The sequence below is a fragment of the Columba livia genome, chromosome 2 (genome assembly GCF_036013475.1).
Source record: "Columba livia isolate bColLiv1 breed racing homer chromosome 2, bColLiv1.pat.W.v2, whole genome shotgun sequence".
NCBI lineage: Eukaryota > Metazoa > Chordata > Aves > Columbiformes > Columbidae > Columba > Columba livia.
In genome coordinates, this window is record NC_088603.1 from 139,079,332 (window position 1) to 139,103,497 (window position 24,166).

Below are 24,166 nucleotides of genomic sequence, written 5' to 3' on the forward strand. Positions count from 1 at the left end.
TCCGGAGGGACTTCTGGGAAATGTAGTCATTGCGCCGTGCGCGTGCGCGGTGCTCAGGGTCTGGCGGCCGCGTGTGGAGGCCGCGCCGCGGGTGCGTGACGGCCCGGTGGCGGAGGCCGCTCCGCCTGCTGCTGCACCGCTTGTCCACCCGCCCCGTCTCCCCGGCTCTGTCCCGCTACGGAGGTAATAGGCAGCTCCCGCCAGGCGCCTTCCGGCCCGGCTGAGGAGCGGGTTGGTGTGAGTCTGCTCTCCGCGCGCTGCCCGGGCCCTGCCGGAGATGTCCGGGGCAAGGGAGAAGAAGCGGGCCAAGAAGATGAGGAACCAGCCGGCCAGCGTCACCCTTCCCGCCGAGCCGGGACCCTTCCCCGGCGGCGGCAGCAGAGGTACGTACGGCTGGGGGACCCCCTACCCAGGGCCAAGGTGAGCGAACGCGGAGGAGGGATGTGTGTGTGTCCCCAGGGCTGGGTGTCTGTCCCCTCAGCCTGGGCGGCCGGCGCGGCGAACCCGGTGTGGGAACACCCCAGGGCTTCGTCCCCTGCTGTTGACTTCTTTAGCCCTGGTTCTGCCACACAGCTCGTTAACACACGCTTCTCTGTGTCATCCCTTCGATTACGCGACAAATCCCGGTCTGCTCACTGCGGTTTCCAGCCTTAAAGTGAATTTGGATGTTATAGCCCGTCCGTCCAGTGCTCTCCCTGCTCTTCCTGTCAGACCCAGGAGCTGCAGGAGGAGCTGGTTTAGCCTGCTGGCCCTATGATAAACGCACTGGTTTGCTGTCAGATCAATCTGCCTCTTGGTGCTTGTGGCTCCTGCATCTGTGGAAGAGGATTAGCAGGAGGCACCAAGGCATTCTCTTAAAATGGCAGCGTTGCAAGGTCAGTGTCAGAGCGTTTATATACACAGGTAACTGTGCAGCTGGAGACTGAAGGATCCTTGCAACCGGTATGCAGGATGCTTTTTCGGTCTGTGTTTCAGCCTGCATCCTGTGTGCTTCAGTTGAACTTAAGTTCCATCCCTATCCCCCTTTCATGTTTTTATTTTTTTTACCTGTATTGTTTGAAAAAAAACCAAAACCAAACAATAACAACAACAAAAACACCAAAAAAACACCCCAAGCATAGGTACTGCTACTGTGAGGCCTTCAGAAATTGAACAATTGCATCTTTGTGGTTGAACAAAAAAATGCTGAGGTGTTACTGCGTATTTGAGTGACTGAAGAGTTCTCATGCAGACAGAATGACATAGCAAATTACGGTAAGCCCTGTCTGAAGATTCTGGAATATCATTAAAGGGCTACTGGCAGATTAAACACTGTTTTCTAACTTTCTTTGTAGCAGGGAACTTCTAAGATGACATGGTTATGGTTTTCTTTCCTGTTGAATACCACACATTTTCATCCATATGACATTCTTCTGCAATGTCAGTGAATATCTTGGTTTTGTTGTGCTATTTTGTAGAAACAAGAAAGAAAAAATCTAAATAGGGCTTCTAAAACTCTCGATCTACATAGTACCTGAAATAATTTAATTTTTCTTTAGGTGTTGAGTCAGTCACTGTCTTCTGAAACACTCTTGCGTCTTCTGATTAAAATATTTAGGTCCTCTCTTCTCAGGCTAACATGATAGTGAAAGGGTATGTTTGTGGTACAAGTTAATTGCTGTCCAGTCACCTTCCCGTGGCTGATTTGGGCTGTAGGTCTACACGGATCTGCTGACAGAGGCATCATCTGCCCCTTTCTCCCTGATATCTCCTCGTTTCACTCTCTGGACAGTGCTGCTCTCAGCCATGTGGAGAACTCACATCAGGGAATTATTCTGCATAAAAAGTAACTTCTGTTTCCACCCCAAATTATTTTTTAATTTGGGTTACTGCAGTTCTGCATAACGTGTGGTTGCACCAGGGCTGCGACAGCATTGCTGCTGAACATAAAACTTCAGCTTCATGCTTATTTGAAATGCGAAAAGGAGGTTCACTGTCATTTTAAGTTCACTTAAATTGAGGCTACCAGAGATGAATTTGCTCCTGGCTCCCCATACCAGTGGTAGCATATTTGGGACAATATGATAGGCTTGTATAAGAAGCTGATCAACCTGAAAACTGATTTTTTTAATTTGTTACCCCATTTCTCCAGATGCACAAGTTAATTTTCACTAGAGGAGCTCCCTGAACTGTATGGCCCCATGTTCCCTCAAGCACGTGTCTTGATGCAGTGGGTGGGTTGGTGCAAATGGCTCACTGGGCCCTTTTCAGTCCAGTTGTCCAGCATGAGCTGCCTGAGAACCATATCTTGAGTTGTAGTAGAAATCCTAACCAAGACTTAACTGAATAGGTAGCATATAAACTCATCTTTATAATGGACTTCAAGGCTCTCTTAAACTTGAAGTACTGGTAGGTGAAAGGTATTTCTGTACCTTAGGAAGCTGACTATAGACTTTAGTTATTTAATTTAAATATTGATTTAAATGCCTCTACCAGAGAAGTAACTTACTGCACCAACATACATGTATCATGCTTGCCTTATTTATTGCTGTAACAGAAATACATATAAGTGAGTCAAAAGTACTTTTGCTTATGGGAAAAAAAATCAAGGGGCAAGAAGGAAAAATATTATCTTTGCTGATTTGGTACCAAAGCATGGACTAGGCAATAGTAAAATAACTACTAATGTTTCATAGACCAATTTTAGTCAGGTCTTTCCTATTGGGTCTGTTAGAGTATTGGAGGCCATGTCTGGATTGGGTCACTATTTTCAGAATGTGCGAAAGTTACTTGATCTACTGCACGCTTGCTGTGGGACAGTGCAAAATTTTTATTTCTTCCTTTAAAAAAAAAAGTTAATTCTTCTGATTTCTGGTGGCTTTTCCAGGTACATATGATAAATATAATAGGAGGAATGTGCAATGGAATCTTACTAGGAAGGACTGTGTGTAGTTATTTGTTACTCAGACTGCTTTGCATTTCTGTTACCTCTGTTCATCTCTAAACCCTCCAGGAGATGTTCATTCTGAGCAGCAGTATCAACAGCAGAAGTTTTCGAATCAGTCATCTGGGCCTACTTACAGGAAAGAACAGTATTTTCAAAAAGGGCAAAACAGAGGAGAAAGAGGCAGAGGAAGAGGAGGATGGCAAGGAGGACGCCAGAATGTTTCTGAGGAAATGCCAAAATACATAACAGGTTTGTATATAATAAAGAGGTCATAATTTATGTGTCCAGAGCAGCTTGCTAGGATTAAGTTTGCTGTCTGTCTTTGTTTTTGTTCAAGAACAAAAATTAGAACTGTTACTATGTTCTGTTTTTCCTCATTTTCTCCAAAATACAGAAATATTTGTCCTTTCAGACTTGTGAGTTGAAAAATTGTACTTGCTTGTAATGAAGGATATGCATTTTTGTTTCTGTTTGCTGGTAAAATGAATACTGACAGTCATCTGCTTTTAGTGAACCCATTGAAACTGTTTTTGCCGATGATGTGAGTTAAAAACAACTTTTCATCTAACAGAAATTTCATTTAAGAGAGGAGTTTAGCTTTTAAAAGTGTGGCAGTGCTCTGATAGTAGATACACTTCCATAAGCATAAAAAAGACCAACATCTGGATTTTTTTATTGAGTCGTTTTAAAACAGTCTGTAAGAAGATTACTACTTCCTTTTTTTTCCCCCACACTGAAGCTTTTTTCATTTCTGAATACCATCTGAAAAGGTTGCTACTCTAATAAAGAAGTACTTAATGCAAATAGAACTTGTTGGTTATACCATGGCTTCAAGATTCTGTCATGTATGAGTATTTCTTTAACCATATCTGTAAGCTTCAGACCATCTAAAGAACTGAAATATCTTTAGTAACAGGATACAGTATTTGCTTATATTGCAAGAAGTCATTAGACTGATGTACTAGGAATACTCTGCTGGAATTCAGTAATTTATGTAAAGTGTTCCCTTCTCTTTTTTTTTTTTTTTCCATTTGTCATGCTCTGATGCAGTTCTTTTTATTCCAGTGTCCACCTTTGCTCAAGCTCGTGCTGCTGAGATCAATGCCATGTTGAAAGCAGTTGCGCAAAAGTCTTCAAACTCCCTGGTTTTCCAGACTCTACCGAGGCACATGCGAAGGCGAGCTATGAGTCACAATATTAAACGCCTGCCCAGGCGGCTCCAAGAGATGGCCAGGAAAGAGGTATAAGTGTACTTTATAGTATTTGATAAACTGTATAGCAGGCATAGCAAATGCACAGTGTTCAGCTCTACATTTATTAATGTTCAGACCTGAGCTTATCTGCAAAGCTTCCCTGTGTGCACGAGTTCTCAAACTTTGACTGACATTTGGATTCAAAACACAGGAACTCCTCACTTTTAGATGGTAGCTCAAGTATATCTCACTAACCACTTGTCTTTGTGATTATTTGATATCTTCAAAAGATGTCTGCTGCAGGAGGGGTTCTTTAGGCAGTGCATTGGTCCCAGGTGAGGCAGGAATTGTCAGTATCCCCTGTCTGCCTCTCATGCCACCACAGCTGTAGCTGTGACTTTGCCAGCCTCAAGCCAGCACAGCCTGTTCGTGACCCACGTGGTGGTTCATGTGTTAGTTCATGTGTTACAGCTCCAGCGTGGGAGGTACACTGGAGTTGTTGGCAGGCTGCGTGCAGCTTAAGACTTGCTAATTGGCTGTTCCTCGTTACTCATGAAACTCTCATTTTGTGGCAGTATCTCAACATCTAGTTAGAATTCTCTTTTGGAGTTACTTGCTCCTTACCCACTGTGGCCTTCCTGTGTGTTTAAAAAAAAGATAAATTGGTTCAGCAGGGTTTCATTGTGGTATGATCTGTCTGATGTTTGGCATTGATCACTTTATTGTCTGGAGACACTTCTTAAAGTGATCAAGTGAGTTTGCTTGGTAAGTTTTCTATGTATTAAGATTGTCTGAGTAATACATTTATTGCATTATTTTTTTCCTTTCCATTGTCCTTTTTAAGTTCTTTGAGACCGTACCCCCTGAATTCCTGAGAATAATTGTCCATGATTCAGAAATTGCTTTGGGTGCTTGCATACATGTTCCTGAGGGTATTTTATTGGATCTTCATAACCTGTATCTCTCCTTTTACTGCTCTGGTTGGCATTCTTTTTGCTTTATTAGTCATGACAAGAGGTGCAATTTGTCCTGTTTCCTGAGAATGAAGGAAGACGACATGGGCTATTTTGCGTAGTTAGTGATATCCTCTATCCTTGATAAAAAATCTATTTTTATTTCATGTTTATGCTTGGTTCTTTTATGCTCTGGTTTTTTAGTCCCTTTCACGTGATAGCCTCTCTGAGTTCTCTGTTCATGCTCACCCTTATTCTTGCATCCTTGTTTCCACTCCTTACGTAATTCTTGGGTTTTTTTTAGATTATTTAATTGATGCTGGTGTGGCTGAATTCTGCTATGTTTTCTTTCCTTAGGTCTTTTGGTTTAGTTTGTGTGTTTGCACAAGCTGTTTTGCTTTGTGTTTTCTTGCAGCTTGTCATATTTCCTAAGCTATTTCCTTTTGTAAAGGTTTTGCCTGTTCCTTTTCAGTGTCTGGACTCTGCTTCTTCAAAGTTAACTGTTCCAGTTCTGTTGCATTTTCTTCTTTTTTCTTAGATCTTTTATCATGACCATTTTAATCCAAATGTTCTCCTCGAGCATCTCTTATCTCTTCATAAGCTTAAATACATATATTTTTCATCTACAATACCACATCCCTTTTTCTCCAATCGTCTCTGATCCAATCAGTCACCATTGGTCCAGTGGCTTATATTGCCTGCTCTGTGGTGGAATGATGGTTCTGGTGGGAACATTTTTCTTTTTTGTGTGTGTTTTTCTATTTTGATGTTGTGGGTTGCTTCAGTGTTTTCTGTGCTCTTATTCCTTTGCTATTTTTATAACCAGTGGTCTGTTGTCAACTATTCCTTGGTGTGCTTACAAAGGACATCCTAACTTTTTGTGTGCGTGTGTCTTACACTGCCTATTTCTTTTACCACTTCTCTTCACAAAAAGACAAATCAAACATTGAGTTAAGCCTTCCTCTCCAGCCATGCATTCACCCATAATAATTCAGACCTTGACCAGGTATTTATCAAGAATTTGGTCAAGACATCACCACAGTCCTTTCTTGTTCACTCCTACACATTGCAGAATCTTTAGGGTCTTACCTGTCGGTCTGAGAGTCTGAGCTGCTCAGAACTCCAGGTATTCCTAATGTCACGTTCATTTGTTCATGGGTATATACTGATGCTCAGATTTGCACAGGAAGTAGCAGATGTTACTGTTCACTGGTAAGCTTCTGTGTGTGTGTGTGTGGAGATTTTGGTTTGTCTATGGGTTCCAGTCAAACCTTGAACCACTTGTGTAGATTTGGCTTGTGTATAAAGTTTCAAAGCATTAGTTAGCCTCAAGAAATATGGAGAGCTAACATCAGAATAAAGTATAACTTGATGCTAATGCTTCCTGTATCCTTATGTATGTCAGTCTTTTTTTCTACAGAAGTTTGTCCTTTTGAGATTTACTTCAGTATCCTCTCTTTTAAAAACAGGCGGAGAAAGCTGTACATCAGAAAAAAGAACAGTCAAAGACTAAATGCCGCAAAGCTAGAAGGCGCCACATAAATTTGGTAGCAGAGTTTAATCGCAGGCAAAGAAAGAATATTTGGCTGGAAACGCATATTTGGCATGCAAAGAGATTTCATATGGTAAAAAAATGGGGATACTGTTTAGGAGATAGCCCTACGGAGAAAAGCTACAGGGCTTGTTACCGAGCCATGACAAAGCACTGCCTTCTTCAGGTACCACATTTACATCTGTTTTCTTTGTTATTTTGCTGAGGTGAAGTAATCAGCTGCTCAGTTGTAGTGAGTGTTTATGTCTACTTGAAGTACTGTTGTGTCAGCTGTTCATAATTGCTGAGTATGAAATGAGTGATTTCATAGTTGTAAAGAAAGGTGCTGAGTGTCAGAGAGAACAAGATGAATCTGGATAAAAGCCTTATGATAATTATGACTGAAATACATCATCTTCAGTCTTCTCAAGAGCTAAGAGATGCAGTGAATCCATGCATCTTCTTCATGAGCTATTAAAGGATGCTATTAAAGGCAGGCACTTTGTTCCATGCCTTGTCTGGTCTGTTGGTTTGAGAGGTGAGGTTGGACCTCAAATGAGAAATGCCTGACAGCTCTCCTATAACTAACAATTTTAAATTCAAAAAGAAAACTCATTTCTCTTTTATACAAATTTTAGTAAATGAAAAGTTACTACTTCATTCAAGTTATGAAGCTTTGTCTGGTCCTTTGTTGCCAGGCTTGCTTTCAAAAGTTAGTCTCACTTTACCACTATCTTCTTGTTTTAGGACTTATCGTATTATTGTTGCCTGGAGGTGACTGGTAAAGAGAATGAACTTCTGAAGCAACTTGCTCGAATATGTAGCCATGACACAGGTAAAATCTATGTAGTTCAAAATAAAATTCTGAATAGGCTAAAGGATGATCTATCCTTTTCATTTTTTAATATCCTGCCAATCTCAATAGTTGTAACAGACTTGATACTTAGTTATGATTTTTTTTCAAAAACAGAATTAAAGTGTCTTGAACTAGATGTTCTTGTATTCAGTTGCTTATTAATGAACTAATTGTGATGCGTGTTTTTTGATACTGTCCCAGCAGCCAGACTGAATTTCAATTTTTTATTTTTTAGACAAGAGATTATTTTGTTTTTCAGTAAGTATCTTCTTCTTCAGGATTAACATTTGAAGAGGCTTCTTGTCTGTCTGGAAGATTTGAAGGTTCCCTGAATCTTTACCAAGCAGATCGCTATCCTGAGGATATGCTTGGTCCTGTTACATTTATTTGGAAACCCAGGGATGGATCTGAAAACAGACAGTTGTGGATTTGGGTACATCCAGCTCTCAAACAGGTATTTTTTTTCTTCCTAGTTGAACTCTGATTTCTTTATGCATTGCACATTTTTAATGCTGATGATACCTTCTGGAAGGTGTAGAAGAGCTGGATGTAATACCTCACTTTAGGAGTTAAAAGTTAGAAGACTGTTTCCACTCTAACAATATTCATGTTCTGCAGCTTGTTTTTAGAAAGTTTGTGCAGAAGGTGCATGCCTCTGAGGGCTTTTTAGTGTTTGAGCTTGTGTGTTTTCTAGTGTGACTTGCTTCAGGATATATTTGCAATAGGATGTTGCTTGATTCTCATCCTTCCCACTGACACCCCTGTCAGGCTATGTTTGGTGTCATCACAGATAACCATAATCTGACACTTAGCTGTGAACTTTTAAAAAATAAAAATAAGTAAAATTTTCTGTAGCAGAAATTTTTATTATGTTAATTTGAGGGAGAATAAATTGTTAGCAGCACTTGGTATTACCTTCATCTCTTTATTGCAAGCCTTGGACTTCAGCAGAAGGAAGTTTATTCCGTTACATCCATATAGGAAAATAAAATAGTAGAGTGTAATTCTTAAAACTGTACTTAAGCTTTGTGATGCCCTTGTTATGATCCTAATCCAAACTTCTCATTTTTTGGAAGGACATACTGAGAGAGTTAAAGGCAATTTTTCAGTGTTCAGAACCTGAAGAAATCTATATTCCTGAGCCTGTTACAACATCAATGCAAGAGGAAAAACAAATAGATGTTGCTCTGAGCCTTGGAAAGAAAAGAAAGAAGGAGGATAAAGAAGGAGAAAAGGCTGTACCAGTGAAAAAAATAATTGGTGATGGCACTAGAGATCCATTCCAGTCCTACTCTTGGATCTCGCAGGCTACTGGCATTGTGATCAGGTTTGTTCATAGTGGAGTTAGAAAGTATGGCCTTTACCAGTTAATGTAGCTGAATTCTGGCTTAACAGTACTGGGGGAAAAATCATGTGATGCACAATTGTACATTCACCTGAAATTTCCTCTGTTTCAGTGATAGAACTATGGAGATTCTCAGGTACCGGCTGATTGGCCCATTATCACACTCTGTCCTTACAGAGACCTTGAAAGCTGCTTCTCTCCAAACAGTAAGGAAATTGGCAGTTTGGATATTACTGTAATTTTGATAAGGTTTTTAGAATGTCCAAGCTTGTTTTTGCTAGAAAGAATCATGAACTGTCTAGCCTTACTTGTTATGAAGGCCAACCTATGTGTTTGTACTCTGTGAGCTTCTCTGTGTTGAGCCTCTAGACCAACACTGATCTCAGGAAGAACTCTTACCTGGATTTTAGGTGCGGGTAGGAAGAAAATAGAAGCAAAAGTGATGTTGAGCTGGCTGTGTAGTTTCTACTGCGATGATGTATTGTGCTGAGAGGTCCAGAACAATTCATATTATCGTTGACAAACCATGGGTCATGTTTCTTGAGCAATGAGCTAGAGTACCTTGAGCTAAAGAGCAAGGTATGCAAGGTATAGAAGACTTTTGTGCTTTCAAGCAAATACATCATCTCTCTATGATTTAGTACTTTGTCCACCTCTTGGCACATAGCATCACTGTGGTTTTAAAGGGCTCTTTTTTGTCTCTTGCAGCAAACATGATGAGGCCAAGAAATCTCTAGCTTTCTGTAAGAAATAATTAATGACAGAATTAGGAAGCATTGTGGATTGCTTTGTTTCTTTTTGGAACACAGGTTAAACTGAACAGTTTATTGGGGATTACTGTAAGGCAGAGTATAGGAATAGACTGCATCAAAAATTTTGGTTTGAAACCTGAAGAGGAAGAAAGTGACTAGTGGTTAAGGCACACTGAGAGTGAATTCTTACTGATAGAAAATACTGAATAACCACTTGAGTTTAATTAGAAGTTTTGTTTTTCCAGGAGATGGCAGATTCGGAGACAGAGCTGAATAACTGGTGGGTAGAAAACTGCAAGGACTCTGAAAAAGTATCTCTTCATCAACGTCAAACTGCTGTCTTTGAGCTTTTAGAAGGTACTTGGGCACGTGGGTGCTATGGGAGGAAGGGGAAACTCTCAAACTCTAGTGGTCAAAACTGGCATGCTAATAAGTTGACTTCGGTTTGGAAATGCTTATTTTTTGCTTGATCAAGAGATTGATGCCATTGAGCATGTGCTTAGGTAATTACTGTGGCATGTCAAAGATCTGAGAAAAGTTACATTAAGTTATTTTGAGGGAATTTTAATCTTCTCTGCAGTCAAAACTATTAATAGATAAACTGTATCTTCCTGTATATTCCTTACCTTCATGAACTTAGATTCGAGTTTGCTGATGGGATATACAGTCTGACATATATTTTAACTCTTTCCCCTCATATACACATCGAATTAAGGCAGCAAGTTGTTCAATACCTCCACAGATAAAACGATAGTCTCCTACCCAAAGTAAAAGCATTATAACTTGCTTTATATATTTTTGTTTCTAATGAAGAGTTGTATATTTGGCCGAGTTTTAAATTGTCATAAAGATAACATCTCCTCACTTTCTAGCACTGAAGCAGGTAAGGAACTGGCTTTGGTAGATCTCACACTATACTTGGGCTGTCCAATGTGTGGCAGTTAAGCAGAAATGAGGTAAAACTTTAAAAAAACATTTTTTTTATTTCCTTTCTCTAGAAGGCAAATATAAAACAAAGGCTGGCTATTCTTCAAGAGGTGTAGTGAATGCAAATGATGAATTGAGTCTGTAAGTTGTGAGAGTGACCTCACTTCTATGCTAAGCAAAAATTTAATTGCAAACTAAGTCTTAGGCTGCTATGTTGTCTTTTGTTACTGGGCATTTAACAAGCATTGGTGAGTTTTCAAAACATGTTAAATTGAGTATTCTGGATTGCTTCTCTGCCTTAGAGTGGTGTCACATCCCTGCAGGCAAAAATGCACAAAACGGTAGTGTGGAGAAAGATCACAACTTATTTGGTAGTTTCATGGCAGTATTTATCTCTGTATTTTTAAAGGGTTAAGTTCACCATCAGAAATGCCACCAGGTACAATACTGGGCCTCACTGTTGGAGATCCTCGAGTCAATTTGCCAAAAAAGAAGACAAAAGCCATGCCAGACTTCGAAAAATATCAAGGTAAAATGTGTTGCTTATGTTCTTCTGGAGCTACCAAAGGCAAGCGATTCAGTTATTCTCTACCCTTTTGTTTTCATTTACTGTCATCTTCTATGATCGTCTCTTGCTGTTTTCATCTAACATTGGATTTTATAATGTTTCCTTCCCCTTTCCACAACCCTTGGCAGAACAGAAACAGCTTGAAAGTTGCATAGGTTTTAGCACAGCAATTGTGAGGGAGGGATATGCACCAAAGCTGGTCTTGTGCTCAGTGGAAGCCTCTGTCTGACCATACAGATGATCCAGGTTCGAATCCTGGCAAGGCCAACCAGGTGCTAAAAGCTACTTAGAAATTTCTGTTTGGTGTTTAGTCTTCCTGATGCTGTTTATCTCTCCAAGAAGATGTCTGCTGTTTCTGGTTTATAGTCCTACAATGATGAAAGTTGCAATTCCACTGAAAAAAAAAATTACCATTGCAAGATTAACATTTCAGGTGTCCAAGAGCTGCTTATGTTAAAAAATCAAAAATGCATGCATGAATTCTAAAGCTTTCATTTCAATGCTGACTTCTACAACATTTCAGTGCAAAATTGAAATTCAGTTGAATTTCAGTGTCCTCGAAAAACATCCAAGAGCTTATACAGTATACAGTGGGGTTTGTGTACAGTGCTGTGTAAGCATTTCCAGTTAGGTTGACTGGACACAAACTGCCTTACCTAATATGAAAAACATAATAGCCAGCTAGTAAGCAGTAGCGAATAGGACAAGTTGAAGGCTCCAGAGACTTGAAAATACTTTATTTCTTTGATAGTGCTAGAATCATCTAGCCTTACCTTTCACTTAAATCAGGTTGAAAGTCTATTTCAGTTACTGTCTTTTAGCTCTCTGCACAACTCTGTTATTTGGATTTTTGTACATCCTCCTATTCTACCCCCTGTATCTAGAACAGCCTTTTTCCTGTTAGTTTTGTTTTATTAACTTTCTCATCATTAATGTTCCTGTTGGAAATTCTGCAGCATACATGACCGCTACTTTCATTCCTTCCTGCTGAGAAGTAAGGTGAGCACTTGTTTACAGTTGCTGGTTTGAGCTGATAAATTAGCAACAAGAAATAATTTGCCCCCCTTCATTCTGCTTGTCATATCTGTGAAGATGCGTTCAAGAAGGCAAGATCAGCAGAAGGCATCTAGGCATTGGAAATGTCTCATAGTAGTTTCCCATTGCCAGAGCTGGTTGTCCCTCAGGAAGGGGGGCCATGGTGAAGAGGTAGTGATGCAGGGTAGGCAGTCAAGAGGAAGAAAATGCCTGTGCATTTTTTCCTTTGGCTGGCTAGAAATGGCCATCTTCAAAACCTTTCTATTTGGGGTTATCCTTCACATGTAAAAAATCTTCTAAACTACAAACATTCAGAAAATCTGGAGTTGCTCTCTGGTTCCTTTCTGACTGTTTTTGTGTTTCATCGTGAACTCAAAACTGCATCTGCCTTCTCCAACTTTTATTCGGGAGAGGGAGAAGGTCCTTGATCAGCTAGCAAAGAAAGGTAAACTGCATGATACCTTGCAATTTAGGTTCTGCTAAAGGCTTTGATGTCACACAAGCATGTCACTGCTAAGTTGAGTAGGCAGGAGGATGGAAGAAGACAAGCAGTATAGCTCTCTTCTGGTAGAAAATGAAAAGGGCATCATGGTAAGGGAGTAGAAAAGGAGAGAGCAGCCTTCCTACCAGAAGCAGTTAAGGAGAGAATAGGGGGAACTAACACTTCAGCAGGGGAAGTGGCTGCTATTTTCCACGTTACCCACCTGAGTGACTTCCTGATACTCAGACGTGATAATATAGTGAGCTAATCTTTATCTAAGAAGTGTTAGTAGTCATTAATTTGTCTTAATGATGTGTCATGTTGCTTGAGCAACAAAAAGGAACCCTTGCTGTATTCCATACTTCTTTACCTTTTTGCATCCTGGACATTAAAATATGATTAGGATTAAGATTGAAATGGCACCGTGTATGTTAGTAGATTCTGTATGTGTTTTAGCCTCTCTTGTTCTTTAATGTTGCATAAAAGCTAACTGATTTTATTAGGAAACCTTTGCTAATTTAAATATGCATTGTTTGTGAAATGAGTGAATAATTTAGGTGAGTTACAGCCATCGTCTTTTCTTGTAGATGGTCATACATGCAGTCTGTGAAATGATACACGTCTGTCCATATCCCCCCCACTTTTTTTTTTTTTCAAAATGCTGTTTTAAGATACACCAGTGCAGTTTTACCCCTGTGAGTGACATGCTAACAAATCAGATAATTTCACTCTTTCCCGGTTACTCTCACTCCTGAATGCATATGCATGTGTGCAAGCTGTGTATTATAGACAAGTGCTGATAGGATTTAGTCAAAGAATTGTCCTAATTTCTTCAGGCTGGGGGATAGAAAGTTTGTGAATATATCACTTTTCACTGCCTTCTCAGCAGGTTTCTGCCTTCTGAAAGTCAAGAATCCCAGTAAGAAGTCAGTACTTACATGACTGAAAATTAGTGCTGTTCTTTTCTCCATTTTAATGTACACTTCTAGCATCTTGATAGGCTTTTACTGACCTCTGTGGGAGAATGCAAATTTCACCACCTTAAAAACTGCTCAACGTGAAGTATGGTGGAGCTTTTAAACAATTGGTGAATGAGATACATAAAAGGAAAATGCATCATGAAAGATAAGTGAGGTAGAGTTCCTTCTGCAGATGCAGAGCCTGGGTCCTTGCCTATAAACGCACCTCTTGCAGAGGTTTAGGTGTCTGGCATCAGTTGTCCTGGTACCGTGCATTCCTACATACGTATGGCTGAAACCGCTCCCTAGCAATGTTTATGTTTGTGCTTTTTCTGCTATTTCTTCACAGAGGGAAGGAAAATTCTCCAATAGAAGAACTCTTAGGCCTGTCTTTTAAGACTTGTAAGATAATCAACTATGCAAATCAGAAAAACAGCTTGAAATGGAAGAAAATACTTCTTTATGTCTGTATTGTCTAAGCACCAACCGTTGACACCAGCAGTAGATAATGTGCTGAGTGTCACTGAGCTTTGTGTGCTTAGTAATACAGCTCCCTATTTCCTACACTAGCTGTAACATCTTAATTCCACTGTCATCTGCAACTTATTCATCAGTAGGGCTAATTCCCCAGCAATCTTAAAATGCGGACTGAAGAAAATAGGAGAGACATAAGAAATAAAGATGACTGGTGTGAGGATTTGGGATTATGATTTGAATTTTAATGTGTTTAGTAGAGAGATTAAATTTTCCAAGTTCAATGCGGTTCAAGGAGAAAGAATGTCCCAAGTTAGAGAAGGATATTTTACGGTAATGAGTGAGATATTGGATAGACTGTGATGATGGAAAGAAACTGACTTAAAAGTGCTTTCTAAAGTGGAAAAAAAATACTCATGCCATTATATAATATAGGAATTGTGAAAAACACCAATAATATGACAGGGATAGACTGCCTAAACTGTGGTAATAGAAAGAAGTGGTAAAAAGAAATCAGAGAAAGTTACAGTGAATAATTTACAGTTGAAATGACTAGAACATGTCTAAATAATTTAACATAAAGCAGTTCTGGTGTTCACAAATGCTTTCTGTACAGAAGAAGAAGAAGTCACTTTCCTTATGTTTGCTTGTAATTATGTGTAGGACCGTCAAATCATTTTAATTGGAAGAGACCTTCAAGATCATCGAGTCCGACCATTAACCTAACTCTGGCACTAAATCACGTCCCTAAGAACCTCAACTTTATGTCTTTTAAACATCTCCAGGGATGGTGACTCAAACACTTCCCTGGGCAGCCTGTTCCGATGCTTGACAACCCTTTCTGTGAAGACATGTTTCCTAATATCCAATCTAAACCTCCCCTAGTGCAACTTGAGGCTATTTCCTATCATCATATCACTGTTTACTTGGGAGAAGAGAACAAAACCTTCCATGCTACAACCTCCTTTCAGGTAGTTGCAGAGAGAGGTCATTGATAAAGATATTAAATAGAACTGGCCCCAATACTGAGCTGTTGGAAACACCACTTGTGACTGGCCGCCAACTGGATTTGACTCCATTCACCACAACTCTTTGGGCCTGACAGTCCAGCCAGTTCTTTATCCAATGAAGAGCATGGCTGTCCAAGCCAGGAGCTGCCAGTTTCTCCAGGAGAATGCTGTGGGAAACAGTGTCAAAGGCTTTACTGAAGTCTAGGTACACAACATCCACAGTCCTTCCCTCATCCACTAAGTGGGTCACCTTGTCATAGAAGGAGATCAGGTTGGTCAAACAGGACCTGGCTTTCGTAAACCCATGCTGACTGGGCCTGATTGCTTGGTCATTTTGTGTGTGCCGCCTGACAGCACTCAAGATGATCTGTTTCATGACCTTCCTTGGCACCAAGGTCAGACTGACATGCTTGTAATTCCCTAGATCCTCCTTCCAGCACTTCTTGTTGGGGGGGGACGTCACATTTGCCAGCATTACATTTGCCAGCTTCCAGTCAACTGGGACCTCCCCAGTTAGCCAGGACTGCAGATAAATGATTGAAAGTGGCTTGGTGAGCACCTCCTCAATACCCTTGGGTGGATCCCATCTGGCCCCATAGACATGTGTGTCTAAGTGGTGTGAGAGGTGGCTAAGCCATGAAGATGATCAGAGGGATGGAGTACCTCTCTTGTGAATACAGGCTGAGAGAGCTGGGCTTGCTTAGCCTTGAGAAGAGAAGGCTCTGAGGACACCTGATAGCAGCATTCCAGTACCTAAAAGGGGGCTTCAAAGAAAGCTGCAGAGAGACTTTTTACAAGGGCATGTAGTAATAGGACAAGGGGTAATGGCTTCAAAATGAAAGAAGGTAGATTTAGATTAGCTATAAGGAAGAAATTCTTCACCATGAGGGTGGTGAGGCACTGGAACAGGCTGCCCAGAAAAGCTGTGGATGCCCCATCCCTGGAAGTGTTCAGGTCAGGTTGGACAGGGCTTTGAAAAACCTGGTCTAGTGGAAGGTGTCCCTGCCCATGGCAGGGGTTTTGGGACTAGGTGATACTTAAGGTTCCTTCCAACCCAAACCATTCCATGATTCTATTAATTTCCTTAGTATTTCTTCCTCCCATGTAAATATAACTCATCAGCAAGAATGCCTAATAAGTATCAGCTTTATAATGCCTTCAAACTGTCTGGAATGCTAATATTTTTTTAAAGGATTTTGCAACTCGTAGTAATGGAGGCATCTTAAAGATTATAGATTTAAAATAAATAACTATTGCATTTATGTTTGACAGTACCTATTGAATTGTTGATACCACTGAATAATCCATATTTTCTGTGCTCAAAGTCTTTGTCAGCATTAACTGGAAAAATTACCTGAATCTTCTTTTGAAAGACTAAGTGATTTTAAAAAAACAATCCAATGCATTATGTTCCTTTAATATATAAGACCTTGTAGGTGACAAAATGAGCAGCAGCAGATTCTGTAAGCTCTAATCACAGTACTATTAATAGGTTTGTTGTATTGTTTATTGGTAAGAATTATTTCACTTAAAATACGGATCAATATGCATGACACACTGAAGGCTTTGGATCTATAAATCACTAAAGGTAGGTATACGTTTTCTCTGCTTTGGTTAGATTGCAGGGCCAAAGAAGATGTATGTTATTTAGTGCCTCAGTGATCAGTTTCAAAGTGTTTGTCTTCACTAATGCGCACAACTGTTGGTCTCTGCAGATATAAGCAAAAATAGTCCCTTCCTTGAAGTACAGAGCCTGAAAAGATCCAGAGTGGGAAGCTAGTGCTAAATAAATAGTTGCATGCTAGTCATATCCATTAAAATATTTCGTGTATGTACATTTCGTAAAGGTCACCATTGCTTCTCTTACAGGTTTACTTAGGGGACTTATTTCAGGCTTTGTAATGTTGCTCTTTCTGATTCTTACCACATTTGTTGAGCTTTACACTCTGCCTGAAAGGTCAGATTCCAGAATGTTAAAGGCAGCATGTTAAAGGTGTACCTTACATTGCCAAAGGTGATGTCACTTGTAATAAGAAATGCCTGTAAGACAGTGTCAGGTTATTGCTTCTAAAACTAACAATTTATTTTATATTTTGTATTTGGAAAGACGTGATAGATAGTAAGATACTCCAGAAGCAGTGATGCTTTTAGTAGTTTGATTCCTCAGTTGTGTGCTCGTTGTACTTAGGATAGTGAAGTGGTTTTGGTAATTCAATGCTTAAGTCACAAAAATTGTGTGAATTTTGTTTTAAGTTTCTCTTCTTTTGTAGATTATGATAAAGTTAGGCAGCTGTACCTGGAGGGTGTACCTGTAGAATGTGCTCACAGCTTTATCTGGGACCAGGACATCTGTAAGAACGTCACTGAAAATAAAATCTCAGAGCAGGTAACTAAGGAGGTGGATTGCTGTGGAGAAAATGGCTAATGGTCCTTAGGGTCCATAGACTGTGACTCTTGAAAGTGGTGTAAATCCAAGAGTGGTAGTTTCCTAATGTCTTAGTATCCAGCTGCTGAAGTGTTTATTTTGTAGATTTTGTGTAATGTTCTTGTACAATCACTGTTCATGATTCAGTAAGGAAGCTGGTTTGGATTGTCTACAGGACTATATAGTTGTAGGCATATTTATCAGAAGGTTTTTGAATTGGATTTTTCTGCACCATCTTGACTCCTGTGCAGCAGATAAAAGGGATGAAGTGGCACAGAGAAGCTCTGGCAATTCACTCCTCAGTCATAGCCAGGACAATTCTCCTGAGAAAAGAATCATGGTAGTTGGAAGGCAATAAATTTCTCTGGTTCTGGACTGTAGCACACTGTTTTGTGAACGTTCTGGACAATACCTGTGATTTGTAGACAGCTTTAAATGTGCTGTTACAGGTTTGAAATCTCCTGTCATGACAATTCTGTTGGAGGAGCAACCCATAAGATGCATAGATAAAAAGATTATTTAGTCACAAGAGGTGATAAACTTTTGGCACCGTGGTACTCAAGAAGTCAAAAACATGCGTACGGCAGAAACATCCCTCTAAATATTCTGTTTCTGAAAATGAGTTTTCTGCTCTTTTAAACTGGCTGCCATAGTGTGAAAAAGCAGAATTCTTACTATGCTAGTGCATGACAGTTATCAGCACAATCTTTTTGTATGTGACAGTGTTCTTCATGCTGTCATGAAATGTAATGTTTACCTTGTAAAACTGCTGATGTAGAAGGGACATGTGAAGAGGCTGCCTGATGGTCTGTTTTTTTTTATAAATGTGTTTTTAATGTGGTACAATGAAGTATAACAACTGGTGATTGACAAAGCCTTGCTGGCAGCATGGTTTGTGTGAAACTGTTTTGTGACCAAATGTTGTTCCCATCTCCCTGGATGTAGTTCAGATTTGCTCCATGTATTGACATGCTGTCTGAAAGTGCCTCTTCAGTCTGGTCTTGTGCACAAATCTGTAAAATACCAAGTTGCAAGACTTGCTTTTCCTCCTTCGTCTGTGCTGTACATTTTTGCTCTGAGTTTCAGTACCTGCCCTCCATCAAAGTCTATGGAAGTAAGAAGGGGAGAAAAAGTGTGCTTAGTAATTTTTTTCTAAAAACATTTTTCATGCCTTGGTGAAGGTCGGTTCAAATGTGTAGCATATTACTAGTGTATTTTTCCTAGTTATAAGCTCACCTCCTCTCTGTATCTTGGAAGGGTATCTGGAAGAGGGAAAGCTGGTTACTGACTTATGGAAAATGTCTCCTCCTTTCCAGGATTTAAACCATATGAGAGCTCAGTTACTGGTACCTGGATCACACCTAGATTTGGGTCCTTGTGAATCTAAGATTCCTATACTGTTGGTGCAGCAGCCAGGGAAAATGGCTGGAGAAGATCGACCAGGATGGGGGAGTGGCTGGGATATCTATCTCCCAAAGGGCTGGGGCATGGCCTTCTGGATTCCTTTTGTAAGTGGCTTTCATTGCAAATGGCAAATAAATGTGACAAAGTATATAATTTGGTTCAAAATAATTGATTTTAGAGAGTATACTTCACAGCATATAACGAATTCACAATCACAGGGTCAAAATCGTACTTTAAAAGAGGGTGTGTGAACTGGTTGATGACAGAGGTTTGGTGTTAAAATCTTAAAAGTAAACAACAGTTTTCCATATCTTCTGTTGAGTGTAACTGTGCCCACATAGCAGTCTAAAGCAGGAAATCAGAGGGGGGAGTAAGGACAGAAAGCTGATGCCGTAGCTCTTCGGTTTTGTGTTCCTAAGGGTGTGTATCTCTAAAGAGAAATAATTTCATGTCTGCTGCTAATCCATTTGCAGCTTGGCTATCTCCTCCACTCTCTTAATAAATTGGTTGCCTCTGATTTGGGAGAGAGCTTGAAACACAAAGTTTGAGTTAAACTTGGATACTCCTCTAGTGCTGTTTGGAGTATCCTACTTCAAATTTTTAGGTGGCGGTTTTAATGTCTTTCTGCAGCTAACTTTATGCTTTTGAATGTGCAGGGCAATTAATTGCAATGATACCAATTGTACTGTTAAAATAAATTGGTCGGTAACTTTCTTGAAGTAATACAACATTCCTGGCAACGTACAAGATCCGAACCTGTGAAATTCTCTTCAGTTTTCTTGATAGTTTTTCAGAGTTAAGTTTAAAGAGTGTGACTAACATTTTTGTTGAAATGAGCATCTAGAACTGTGAAAACCATACTTACGTTTATTTTTTTTGAAAGCTAAAGTGGTAGACTTTCCGTTTTCTAAGGCAGTAGCTTCTGGAGCATTAATGTTTTTTTAGGAACCTGGAATCAGTACAAACATCGCTTTTTTGGGTTTTGTTTTTATAACAGATATATCGAGGTGTACGAGTCGGTGGTTTGCAAGAGGCTTTAAAGCATTCTGAATATCAAAGAACACCTCACACTCCAAATGATTTCCCAGACTGCCAGGCGGGAATGCAGTTTGCCAAAGAACTGGAAACGAGTCTTCTTGAAAAATTCAAACGGTAATATTAACTTTAAAATTGATTACAAGAACAAAGTAAAAAAGAATGCTGCTTAAAATACTGCCTTCGTTATCTGCTGTTGTGTTCATTTAGACTTGGACTTAATATATTAAGATCTTTCACTAGTGTTTTAAATCCTAGTAGTATAAAAAAGCAAAGAATCCTAGATGTATTTAACAGAAAAGCTCTGTTAAACAGGGCATATAAATGAACTAAACTGTTCTGTTCCCACAGATATGCCCAGTTATAAGGCTGTAAGAAGGCTGCATGATAATAAAATAAAGCAAGCTATTTCAAGCTGCCTTAGCAGACAATGAGGGAGGAGGTAGGAGAAGGCAAAGGCAGAATATCAAAGTATGTACTAAGTGTTAAAGTGAATGAACAGGTATATTGCAGTGTCCACTTTTTAAATACCAGGTATTCTGAAGTTTGCCTTTATTTTCGCTACATCAAAGACAGAACTCTCAACCATGAGTATGGGCTAGCTGGAAGTATCCTGTGCACTGGCTGGTGTTGGTTCCCCTTCCAGCTAGGAGGGAGAAGTAGGAGAAGTTTAGGGGAAAGGGTGGTGGTGTCAGTCACAGTAGACAGAAATATCCAGCATGGCTGAAAGGATATATGGTGGTCAGAAATAGAGCAGTGTTGTCTAGAAGTAGAACTTGAAAATCCTTGCTCAATTAAATTGCAACGGGAATGTACAGTTAACTTTCTGTTCTAACTACTTACTTTTGAAAATGGAAAACATTATTAGACCAGCAGAACAAAGCAGACAGCCTTTTCAGGTGCTAGGGACTGAACAAGGGCACAGGAGACAAATATTCTTACCTACTTGATTTATCATTCAGACGTCCACCTGCAAAAAGGGCAAATTATGTCAAGCTGGGCACTCTGTCCCCTTTTGTCTGTCCTTGGGAACAACTGACGAAGAACTGGGAAGAAAGAATGAAAGCTTCAGGAGAGTTTATTCCTTCTTCTTCCCCACACCCTGAGCACTGTGCAACTGAAGGGCACAGCCTTTGTGACCCCAAAGCAGAAGTGGTCAAAGAAGGTTCCTCTGAGACTGGAGAAGTAGAAGAGACCATGGAAATAGCAAGCTCTGAAGGTGTCCTGAAGACAGAGGATGTTACAGGCACCCAAGACTTTGGTGAGAGAGGTGAAACTATGACAAGAAGTGACTTTATTGTTCTCAGGTATGTCAAAATGATACACACATGTGAGGTGTTATTTTTATATTGGGAATTATTGAATTGGGGAAAGGAAGAGCTCTGCCTTGATTAAGATGAGAGAACTATTTGATCCAAATAGAATGAGGAGATTAAATATTATTGTCGTGGATCAGAATTTGCTGTTGAGTGGAAATCCTTCTCCTGCTTTTCCCCAGCAAACTTGGTGACTAGACAAAGTGAATGTCTTAAATTGTGTTAAATTTAACACCTGAGTTTAGTACATTCTTGGAATTGGCATATTCTGTCTGCTTCTGGGTGGGTGAAAACTTTAGAGGCTCATAGTTGTGATTTTAAGACTGTTGCCGTGTAAATCAGCTTGCATTCTCTTTTCTAATGTATAATCACAGGTGGTTCTCATGGTACTTAGTAAGGTTTCTAAAAAAACAGAGAATCCCCGGCACTCCAGTGCAACGCATGAGGGCAGCAACAGTGTTTTGAAGGTGCCTGAATTCACGTCTTTCATTTTTGTGTAGTTATTAGTGGAAGAAAACATTGGCAGTTCTGGACTGCATTAATGTCACTGAAAGTTTTAGAGCATTTGTGATTTAACAGGTTTTAGGGTTTTAATGAGTAATGTCTCCTTCTGAAGAAATAGCCTTGCACATGAATTCCACTCACCTGTGTTCTTTTTGTGGTCAGAGTGATACAAATACCAGCTTGGAAGATTACAGAAACCCCTGGGGCTTTTTTAAATCATGCTCTTGCATATATGTGGGGTGCTGGGTTTCCATTTTAGTACTTGTTAATAACTATCCTTGATGTTTATTTTTTTAAAAAAATTAATAGGAGTGAAAAACTACGAATGCAGTTATCAGCCTGGTGCTATCCCACTGCTGGAAAAGATCGGCGAATCCGCCTTATTTCTCGACTGGGACAGAAGGAAATGACTGAAGATGTCTTCTTGCCAATCTTGATGAGTTATCCAAGGGCTCTCGTATGGGTCAACTTATCTCTCTTGAGAAAGGGGAACCCCGAATTACATGCCATGATTTGCATCCCAACAGAAGACGACTTGCTGCATTTAAGCAAAGACAAACTCTTCTGTGGTCCTCAAGAACCCAAACATCGTGATATATTCAAGGAAAAAGTACAGAAACTAAAAGAGGAGAAGAAGAAGAAGAAAAAGGATAACATGAAGGCTCTAGAAAGTGACTCTCCAAGTGTTCCAGATAAAGAAACAACTGAGGTGCATGAAGACCTCATTCTTGGTCTTTGGTCAGACGCTCTCCCAGATGTCACATCCCACTGCTCCAGAACTCTCTTGGGATATGTCACTCGAGGGGATTTTTCATTGGCTGTGGGCTATGGAGAAGCACAGGGTTTTGTTAGCTTGACTGGGTTAGTTTGTATGTTACACAACCAGCCAGCGGATAAAAAAGGGCTCGTTTTGTTAAGAACTCCAGCATCTTTCCAGTACAGATTTGCAAGACTTAGTATTGAGGTTTAAGTATCATTACAATGCAGTAGAATGCCAAATATACCAAAGAATGTCCGTTATGTCTTCTGTGGCCTTTCTGGTATGTCTCAAATTTGAGGTGGTTTTGAGCCCAAACCATGTTGTGAGGACTATGCAAATAATTAATAAGCTTTGTAGCATTATTCATGAAAATAACTAATGCATAAACAGACCTAGTATTACATCTGATGTATGCATTGCTAAGGATTTCTAACAATAACTCATCCATTATCCTCATCATATTTATCTTTAAAGAAGCGCAGTGTTTGTTTTTCACCTCAGAGCAGTAGAGAGTATAACAATACACAGAAAATCATTATTTACCTTTTATAAATCTTTTGGTCAGATGGATTGTAACTTTCCAGTGCACTTTCACATGTAACTGCATGCAATCTAGGCTGATGTATAGCAAGTGGCTTTTCCCAGTTCCTCATGTCTGAATGCATGTGGCTGCAGTGAAACAGAGCTCAGCAGACAAACCTAGCACAGAGAGCAGGAAGGTACTTACTTTGGTGTAAAAGCTCTATGCTTAAATGGAATGCAAATAAAATATAACCTGGCTATATAATCTTGAATTGTAGCAACTGGAGCTTGTAAACTGGAAAGCACGTCAGTCTCTTTCTCTAGTCTGAGAGAGAAAACTATTTTTGAAAGGGAATAGGCCTTTTGGATGCAAATTGCTGTTGGTGGATCAGCATACATTTTCTGTTAATAATATGGGATATTCTGGTTCCTTAAAGCATAAGATTATTTTTGTATGCGATATTCTAGGACTGAAAGTTTCTTCATGATACGGTACGGTTTAATAATGTTCAAACAGTTGTAAAACTTGTATGCTGGAGGGATGAGGGGAGAATCGTGTTTGATTTGGCTGGGGCAGGGTGGCTTGGTTGGTTTTGGTGGTGTTTTGTTTTTGTTTTTGTTTTTTTTTAATGATAGCCTTCAGCTTCTAGCCATTCTTGAGTTAAGCAGCTTGAAAACAAAGTTTACAATAATACACTGTAGTTTAGTAGCGGCATGATACAAATAAATACCAGTTGGTAAAATTACCCTGAAGTGATCAGGTACAAATAAAAATCTTAATCTATTCTCAATTCAGGAGTCTACTGACCAATCTTGATTTTTTAAGAAATTAAATAAGGATCAGTTAATGACTTAGTTTTTCTAAGTATCAGTCTGCAAATTAATTCCTGCATTCACAGTTTCGTTAGAAAAAGTCTTGGGTGAACAAATTAATGTTGGTTGGTGCTGTTTGCTGGAGGAAGGATTGAGACTACCTTACCTTTGCAGTTATTAACATTTAGGGCCATTGTTGGATTAAATATGGCACACACATAGGGAAGAGGGGGAGAACATCTGATTGCAACGGAAGTATGGGAAGTGGAGCTGGATTTTTTTTTTAAGTCTTCAGAAGACTGACTTAAAAATTGTGCACTTGTTGGAGTTACGGCATTATGTGGGATGGAAAGACACAGCCTCCAGCACAGCTTGGA

General features: G+C 39.8%; 1 protein-coding gene across 1 annotated transcript; it reads left to right on the top strand.

Annotated features, from left to right (window-relative positions):
* The first annotated feature begins 46 nt into the window (after nucleotides 1–46).
* Nucleotides 47–23,767, top strand: POP1 (POP1 homolog, ribonuclease P/MRP subunit). Its single transcript, XM_065054065.1, has 15 exons — nucleotides 47–383; nucleotides 2,993–3,175; nucleotides 3,992–4,167; nucleotides 6,542–6,790; nucleotides 7,351–7,438; nucleotides 7,738–7,913; nucleotides 8,536–8,786; nucleotides 8,917–9,010; nucleotides 9,802–9,913; nucleotides 10,893–11,012; nucleotides 17,281–17,396; nucleotides 18,752–18,943; nucleotides 19,837–19,991; nucleotides 20,837–21,181; nucleotides 22,004–23,767. Exons 1-15 carry the CDS (start codon nucleotides 278–280, stop codon nucleotides 22,662–22,664), a joined length of 3,024 nt encoding a protein of 1,007 aa, XP_064910137.1. The 5' UTR covers nucleotides 47–277; the 3' UTR covers nucleotides 22,665–23,767.
* The last annotated feature ends 399 nt before the right edge of the window (nucleotides 23,768–24,166 follow it).